This window comes from Carex rostrata, chromosome 18 (assembly GCF_964058835.1).
Source record: "Carex rostrata chromosome 18, lpCarRost1.2, whole genome shotgun sequence".
NCBI lineage: Eukaryota > Viridiplantae > Streptophyta > Magnoliopsida > Poales > Cyperaceae > Carex > Carex rostrata.
The window spans coordinates 7,303,646-7,313,108 of NC_135935.1; the positions used below are offsets into that span (position 1 = coordinate 7,303,646).

The 9,463-nt window shown below is 36.5% G+C and overlaps 1 protein-coding gene across 1 annotated transcript; it reads left to right on the top strand.

The window, feature by feature from the left end:
* Positions 1-2,567: 2,567 nt before the first annotated feature.
* On the top strand, positions 2,568-8,413 carry LOC144569533 (OVARIAN TUMOR DOMAIN-containing deubiquitinating enzyme 1-like). The gene is made up of 9 exons (XM_078319918.1): positions 2,568-3,023; positions 5,182-5,247; positions 5,557-5,640; positions 5,868-5,990; positions 6,343-6,395; positions 6,489-6,538; positions 6,795-6,895; positions 7,449-7,790; positions 8,125-8,413. Exons 1-8 carry the CDS (start codon positions 2,769-2,771, stop codon positions 7,776-7,778), a joined length of 1,062 nt encoding a protein of 353 aa, XP_078176044.1. The 5' UTR covers positions 2,568-2,768; the 3' UTR covers positions 7,779-7,790; positions 8,125-8,413.
* The last annotated feature ends 1,050 nt before the right edge of the window (positions 8,414-9,463 follow it).

The following is a 9,463-nucleotide window of genomic DNA, read 5'->3' on the forward strand; positions in this document are numbered from 1 at the left end:
AAAAACAAGGCATTGGTTCAAATTAACATTTTCAAATTGCACTCATTTAGTGTTTTGACATTAAAATAGAAACTTCTATTTCAATTATCTTATCCGGGTTGAGATTTGTGAATAGTCCAATAGTTTTTTTTTTTAAAGCGTGGTAGAAGCTGGGGGTGGCAACGAATCGAACCGGACCGAACTTACTCTAGATTTGAGTTTGGTTTGAATTAATTTCGAACCGAACCTGATTTGATTCGTTTCGAATCGAATTAATTGCGAACTACACATTTTTCAAATCGAACCCGAATCGAATCACGAACTAAATTATTTTTTAGCAGCCCTAGTTATACCGGTAGTTTATACATTAATTTTTTCTCGCGGAACAAAATTCACATGGCTTCCTTTTACCAGTATGAACTATGAAATGAGTGTTTTTAAGTTGAAAAATTGTTCATGAAAAAATACATCAGAGACGGCTTTCCTGGTATGAACTATGAGAGACGACCGAAGAGAGAGGAGAAACAGTCATCTAGGCCGGAGAGAGGAGTGACAGCCGAAGAGACAGCCAATCGCCGAGAGCGTCAGCTAGATTTTAGAGCTAGAGGGAGAGTGAGTTAGGGAGAGGTGGAGAGAGAACTAGGTTATTGAGATTTGAGAGCGATGGAGTGTCAGCTAAGTTAAATTATGACTCTCTATCTTGGATTTTAATTTTATTAGGTAAATGGACGGCCGATGTTATTATAAGATTCGAACCATAAAAGTAACCAAACCCATTTCGATCGAACTAGGCTAGGTTTGAGTTTGGTTCATTTCAATTCGAACTCATTTCGAATCGAATTAAACTCGAATCAAACCCGAATCGAATCACGAACTACGAATTTTTTTGCCAGCCCTAGTAGAAGCTGCCAGTCTAGAAAACAAGAAAATAAAAATTACAAAAGCAACGCTCCTTGCAATCCATGTAGTTTAGCAGCTCATAACATTCAGCACCTATATATGAAAGTGTTATGGCATGCATCCCCTGCTGTTTCTTCCTCTGCAAAACTTAATCCAAAGGTTTGATTCATCTTTAATCCTTCTGGTCAGCAGCTCTGCTAACATATCTGCACCTCTGAAAATTTTCTCGTTGCGTTGTTTCCAAAGGAACCATATGCTGCACGGAAATAAATCTGCTGTGATTCTAAAGGGATTGCAGGACCTGTTATTCCATATCCATCCATTTATCTGTTTAGAGATTTGTGTATAAAAAATAAGTATTATTGAGATTTGTGCATTTCAAAAAGTGAAAGGTTAGATTTGGAATCGCAGGTCCTGCAATCTCTTTATAATCACAGCAGATTTATTTCCTATGGTGCACAGGAACCGCGTGGCCCATACTCTTTTTGCCTTGGCCGTTAGATAGCTAATGCACCTGATGGAGTTGTCCCATGCATGATGCATATCTGTTCCATCGAATCTCCACTTCGTATATATCAATCTACAACCAAATAATGCACTCAAACTTGTCCAAACTCTATGCGCATGCATAAAGACATTCGTGCAGCCTCTTCCCTCCCACATATATATATCACATAAATGGCATCTCATGTCACATAAAATCCCTCTTTTAGCCATAATATCATGTGTTAGGATTCTCTCTCTAACCACTAACAAAGCAAAAACTTTAATTAACCTGCATAGCACTCTCAAATGACATATATATATATATTATATCTCCACTTGACCTTGCCACCAGAAATCATCATTTTGTAAACCGAATTAGCAGAGTACAAACCAGTGGATAAATTCACGAGGCATATAGCCTTCTCAATATATCAGATAATAATTTTTAACACGTAACATGAAATGAAGTAATAAATTTTTTTTTTTTTACATGATACAATGTGACTTGATATGTCTAGGAAAAATAATACAAAGTCTACAACATACCACATGTAAAAACACTGATAATACTGTGACATGACAGTCACTTATTTTTTATTTGAATTCTAAAATATACATTTGAGAAAAAATTGAAAAGAAAAATTGGGGAAACTATTTTCTTTATGTTAAAAAAAGAGATATTTACATATTTTATTCGATTTTAAATACTGATTAATAAAACTTAAAAAAATATTAAAATTGTGGTAAGACATAACATGACATATAAAAAAATGTGTGATGTAATATGATTACAGATGGGTCCCTCTGCTTACAGATAGGTCCAACACAAGAGAGGACTGTGAAATATAATAATTGGGTGCAGCAATTTCATAATAGTTTAGGAGTAGTTTCTTTTAGTGATGTTTGCTTAATTGGATGGATGTTGTTTTTGTCTCTGTGCTTTTGATTATATGCTTTGTTACGCTGTAGATTGGTTAAACTAAGTAATATTGTAATTGCTTGTTCTAAGATAAGACTGGCACCATATTGGTACCAGATGTAAAATCGGTGGAGTAGTTCAAAAAAAAAGGTAAATACTGATCATAATAGTTAAATATTTATTTCGTTCACTACAAGAATATTTAGTTTCCTCAATTTGTTGTATTATATTTGTTAATAAAAAATTTGGCGTTAGGCCGTTAGCTCTTCCATGACGATTAGAAACGGAAACCGGACATGTGGGGCCCTATAAATCAGTCAGTAGACCAGGTCTACTTCTGTGGTCTCTCTCCTCTCCTTCCCCTTTCTTTCTCATTAGATCCTCTCATTTCCGTTTCCCTCACTTCTCAAAACCTCTCTCTCTAACTCACAAAGTCAAGCTGGCGAGAGAGACGGAGGAAGCAAGCGCTAGAAAGCGCAAGTCAATGGACGGTGCCTCCGCCTCCGCCTCCGCCTCCGCCGCTGCCGCCTCTTCTGGGTGTGATTACGACGAATCCCAACCCCAGAAAGAGATTCCGACGTTGGTCGACGCCTCTTCTGCTCCCTCCACCTCTAACACAAATCCTAGCCCCGAATCGTCCTTGGTGCCATCCTTAGAGGAGGAGTGCTACACCAGTGGCTTCAACGATGACTCCATGCAGGGAATCGAGAAACAATTGGCTCCCTTTGTTGGTAGCAAGGTGAGTTATTTCGATCTATAGTGAACTCTTGATCTTCTTTGCGCGTTCTTGAAATGATCCATGCGGCATTTTGCTACTTTCCATCGTCATGAGGGATTTGAATTGTACTAGACAGTAAAGATGGAATCTTTAGATTGATTTCTGAGCAAGAGATTAGATATCTTAGTGTAGTTCTTCAGTCACGCTATCCTGTGTGTCTTTTGGTGTTATTGTTGCCCTCATTTCAATTAGGTTAATCTATCGAGATTAAATGTTAGTGACGATGATGAATCCGAACAACCCCTGTACGATATCCCAGTGGTCGCATCAGGATGGGACGATGTACACATAGACAAACCCCCCCTGTACGATATCCCGGTGGTCGCATCAGAATGGGCCTCATCATCCGAACCCCCCCTGTACGCTATCCCGGGGGTCGCACCAGAATGGGCCGACGTATACGAACACAAACCCCCCCAGGTCAAGAGTCCGACGATGGTCGCATCTGAATATGACAACTATTCTCTCACCTCCAACTCTGGAAATGCTAGCCTTGATATGAACGCTGTAGATGATGACTGCGGCCCCAGTGGGTATAATGATGACTGCGGCCCCAGTGGGTATAATGATAACTGTGGCCCCAGTGGGTATAATGATGACTACATGCAGGGAATTGAGAAACCAACGTCTCCCTTTATCAGTGAGAAGGTGAGTTCTTTCGATCTACAGTGAACCCTTGATCCCCTTTGCAAGGTTCTTATTGGTGATCCATGCGGCATTCTGCCACTTTCCATTTGTCATGAGGATTTGAATTGCACTCAATAGTAAAGATGGAATCTTTAGATTGATTTATGAACAAGAGATTAGATACCTTAGCATTTTCTTCTGTCAACAATCCTGTGTGGATTTCGGTTTTTTTAGTTGCACTAATTTCAATTAGGTTCATGTGAGATCAAATTTTGGTATCTTTCGGTTTCTTCAGTCAACAACCCTGTGTGCTTTCTCTCTGGTACTTTAAGCAAGAGATCTTCACATAGATTGTTGTTCTTTCTTGTTTTATTGGAATAATAGGAAGGAAGTCTGTATCTTGAAAGGAATCTTGAAAGATATTTTTGGGTTGTATCAGTTGTAGGATAGTGCTCTGCATTACTGTTGTTCTGCTATTTTAACTTCAGATAATTAGTTCTGGCATAAACATGGATTGACTGCACAACTGTATTATGATAACTATCTGCAATAAGATATCTTACATTTGCAACCCACTCATGTTTCTTGGATTTTTCAAATACCATCCTACATTTAAATTAGAGTGATTGAAATATTATATTTTTACCAAAAGTTAGAAGTTTGACCCTCCTAGTACTAGCCTCAGATTGAGATTTAATCGGAAACAAGACCACAAAAATAACATTTGATTTCAAATTGGTAATTGTTGGCAAGTGGCAACAAAGCAATGTGCTATTTTTAGAAGGCTATTGGAATAGCCTGGCAACTTTTTTAATGTTGTTTTTGTTGTCCAATCTGAAAAAATATGAGAAAATAAGGGGTATTGCATAATTATCAGTTTTTTCTCTAATGGTTGGTGTAACTTGTGATAGCTGACCAAATGCATAAACTGGAATGTAGATACTAAATGTCCAGTGTATTTTGTGAACATTGGTAAATGTTGGAAATGTTGGATATGATTTTTAATATAAACCTTTGATATTTATCTGGCTTTGAATTCCTTTCCCCAAGGCAACTATAATTTGCAATTTAGGATATTATTTGGACTACATGCTTGAAGCATCAATCCGGGTCCATTTATTCAATTAAGTTACAAATAAGAATACAATTCAAGTTTGATGATTTACGATTACTGTACTGGCTGGTTAATACTGAAATGTTGTATGGCTATGGTACCAGGTATGAAAATCCTTGCCAAAGTTTTATCCTAGAGCCTCTACAGAGGCTCATTTTAGACTCTTGTTTGGGTCATGGGAAATCCAGCTTGGTAATTCTGTCTATTTTACTGGTAACATGTGGTATGACTGGGTACTGTGATCTTGATAATGAACCCCTTGAATCTTATTTGTTTTGTTATATGTAAATTTTTGTATAATTAAGAAACCAGTTAATTGCTTTATTTGATATTTCTTATTCTGTGTATTTGTCTTATTATATTTGGTTAAATCTACAGGAACCTCTCTCAGCTTTAGCTGCTGAATTTAAATCAGGCAGCCTGGTCATGCAAGAGAAAATCAAGGTCTCCGTCTCTCTCTCTCCACAAATCAAAATCAGAAAAAATAACAAAAAACTAAAAATCAAAATCCAAGTTATGTGCAACACCAGTAAATTCAGGTGTTTGTTGGTACCAACTGCAATTTGGGTGTCCTTTATATTTTCTATTATTGCACACTTGAGAGAGAAAAAGTGGAATGCAAACATATTTATTTCTTTATGAAGCTTAAACATCAAAATCTAGTTGGGGACAATACCAGTCAATTCAGGTGTTGATTTGTACCAACTGCCATTTGGTGCCATTTATTAGTTCCTATTTTGTTTTGTTGTACAGTTGCTTGGTGAGAAATATACAGCTCTAAGAAGAACAAGAGGCGATGGCAACTGTTTCTTTCGTAGCTTTATGTTTTCGTATCTGGTACTTCTAATTTTGGAAAAAATTTCATTTATTTCTTCACAAAATAAGGAGTATTTTAGCACTGAAGCCTGCTTTATTTTCCAGAAAATGAATATTCTCATGTTTTACACTCTCTTTTGAAAACTTGGGATTTTATTATTGTACAATCTATTGAGAGATCTTTTGTCACTAGCATTTATTTTTTCGGGTGTAAAGGAATAACAGTCCTATTTGTTTTGGGTTTCTAGGAGCACATTTTGGTGACACATGACAGACCCGAGATGGAGCGGGTGATGTTTGAAATAGAGCGGTGCAGGCTAGACCTTGTTGATCTTGGTTATACCGAGTTTACCTATGAAGATTACTTTAGTGTAAGTTTTCTCTTGTATCTTTATTTTATTTATTGTTGTTATTACTTTTCTTCTGTTGTGCTAGTACTGAAAGCCTCTTATTTGTTTTGATGGCAAATTCATGGGCGCACAACATCAAACTAATATACCCCTGCAAAATGAGAAGTTATCACATACATCTCTTGATAAAGCTTGAAAATACAATATTTATCCCTCCGTTTCTCTTCACTGAGCTATCCCTTCTTTCTGTTAATTGAAGCAATGAGGAAGAGTTTCATGTGATATTTGGAGGTTTCCAGGGGTAAACTCAAAATTTTCCTTTTTATTTGATAATTATTAATATGCTTAATTTCATCCTTTGGTTACTTTTCAGGTATTCACCGAACTTTTGGAGAATTGTGTTCCAGGCCACGAGGCTTCTTTGAGGTATGCATTTTATAGCTTGATTTGTTATTTTATTTTACTTCTTTTATCCTTTTTTATCTTCTTTTTAATTGAATTTACAAATTCTGTGTTTAGCCTGACAGACCTCTTAGGAAAGGCCTGCGATCAGATGACTTCCGATTGTGGTATGAAGATAGAATAACAAATACATATTCATGTTTCTTTTACTTTTTCTTATTGTAGAAATCACTTCAGCACATTTTTTTTTGGGCACATTTGGCTTAACCTAATATTCATAGCTGATTATGTTACTCGAGTCTTTAATAACAATCAGGGAGCTATTACTGACATGTATCGCCCCGCACAATCCAAAGTGAAAATCCTTAGTTATTGCATTTCATATGGTATAATTAATTTTAGTCTCGCGTTTTTCTTGCCCAGCGGTGATGTTTTTGAGATTCGCCACATCTGCTGCATTACAGAAGCGTGCTGAATTTTTTGAGCCTTTTGTTACTGGCCCATCTCGTAAATCTGTAGTTCAGGTCCGATTTTGTCTTTTTGGTCTGGGATAACTAGCAAGTGAAAGTTTATCATTGTTTTTATTGAACTTTTTATATTGATCGTTAAGGGAGGTTCTGTCCCCGCAAGGTTCTTGAGCCACAAGTTGTTACAACTCTATCACATTAATCAAAGTTGAAAAACCAGACCACAATTCTGATGCAATGGCCTCGTTCTCTTTCTTGAGCAATGTGTGTACATACAAAGCAAAGTTGAAGGGTTCAGGATTTGTGTTTTAATTATTTGACCTTTTGATCCATTGTTTACCCAATGCAATCAAGTGGGTGCTTTCATATCTTGGCCTTTTGATCTTGTACAACCCAGTTTTTTAAATTACAAAAATTGTATTTGCACACTTTGCTCAATGATGTAAAACAAGATCAACGGTTTGAATAATTTGTTTTACTTCTACCTTCTGAATTAATTACTTGGAAAAACTTATGACTACTTGTGGTACCAAAATATTGAAAGTATCTAATTCTCATTGTAAAGCTACTGTGAATGATTTATTATTTTGTTTTATCTGTATAACTACAGTTTTGTAGGTCATCCGTGGAACCAATGGGAGAAGAAAGTGAACATGTACACATAATAGCTCTCTGTGACGCGCTTGGTGTGCCCATTCGTGTGGTTTACCTCGATTCCGGCAGCTCTGGTGACCCTGTAAACCCTAATGCCCCCAACCATCATGACTTCTTCCCTTACGACCAAGAAAATGTTGAAAATAATGGGTCCACCTCTACTGATGCTGCCAATGTATCCACTGACTTAAGCAAGCAAGAGAATCCCGCCCCGCAACAGAATCCCGTCCCTTTTGTTACCCTGCTTTACCGACCAGGCCACTATGATATCCTATATCCTATGTGATTTGAGCAAAAGGTTGGTGCTGAGATTGTTTTTCCTTTTCTTTTACACTGCATGTCCACAAGATATCCTTGTCTATGTCTATGGAATTTTCAAAAATCCCCTTTTTCTCATAATGAACATTCACTGAACCCTCTTTCCGACAAAGTGAAAACAGTAATGTGAGGTTACATAATAAACCGACAAAGTCAAGTCTTAGGTATAGAGCATTGCCAATGTCCTTATGTTTTCTTTCAATGAAGTTTCATTTTAACCAGTAACATTTTTTCCAAAGAATGTCATGTCCATAACTCAAAAATATTCTTTCAATAAGAAAAATGCTGATTTTGTAGTGTTATCTTTGTTTCAGGCTGCCAAAGGTGGCCTTGAAGAATTGCCCGTGGTGCATGCCCTTCTCCCCTCTCTCTAAAATCCCGATCTGTTAAAGCGATGCATTGAGATATTGGATATGATTAATGGTTGTGCTTGTTGTCAACTGTGCAAGACTCATAACCCCATTTTCATTTTTGTTTTCTTTTTTTCCTCTGAAAAAACAAACGAATCTGTTTCATCATCTCTCTAATAGGAAAAAGAATTTTAGTTGTCACCTGATATTTTTGCCTGGTTGATCATATGCAGAATTGGTTGGGTTTCTTTTCAGCTTCTTTTTGGTTGGTAGCGTCTTGATCAATAATCTTGGCCCTTTAGCATACTTGGTATGGTTTTGATATCTACTCAGGAACTTTTTAGCTGTTTTCATAGTATTAGATGTGCTTATTTGGTTTTTTTCATTTAACCAAAATATTTTGGTGGTGTTTTGGGTACGAAGCTTATATTGATAAAAACTGTCAGTATAGGTTAAAAAGTACAGAAGCTTATATTATTTGGTTTTTTTCATTTAACCAAAATATTTTGGTGGTGTTTTGGGTACGAAGCTTATATTGATAAAAACTGTCAGTATAGGTTAAAAAGTACAGAAGCTTATATTATTTGGTTTTTTTCATTTAACCAAAATATTTTGGTGGTGTTTTGGGTACGAAGTTTATATTGATAAAAACTGTCAGTATAGGTTAAAAGGAAGCAAATGTGTCTGTAGTTTATTAAATGAGATCCATTTAATAAATCTTTAGTAAAACTTCTGTACTCTAAGCCACACTCGTCTCTCTAAAATTGAAGTTTCTGTTTCAAAACGATGAGAAGAAATGGCTCCAAAATTGGTCCAATGTTGACAATTTTTTTCAAGCAAATATACCAACAGATTTATTTCTAGGACTCGATCTGAATCCGGACTATAGAAATCAAACGAGATGCTTCTCTCAAATTAAAATCGAACGATTTTAAATAAATTAACATCTCACTAGGTATAAATCTGATTAGAATAATAAGATTTAACCGTGGAACGCTAGGAAATCCTAAACCGTCCGATTTAATCCAACGGTTCAGTCGATGTACAGCTTTCACTTTTGATCAATTCGCTCGAATTGAATGACGATGGTTGTAACAGTAATACGATAAATAATGGCAGCATGTACGACACCTGTCAGATTCCAGGAGAGGAGATGAATGATGAAATCACTGCCGAGTTCACGAGAGTTCTTAACGTGACGAGTGTCTGATTCGTGGGACACACATAGTTATTGCTTTTATTTCCATATACAGTAATTTTCACGAGCTTTTGTTGTTCTGCAAGCCTGTATTCACATGTTACG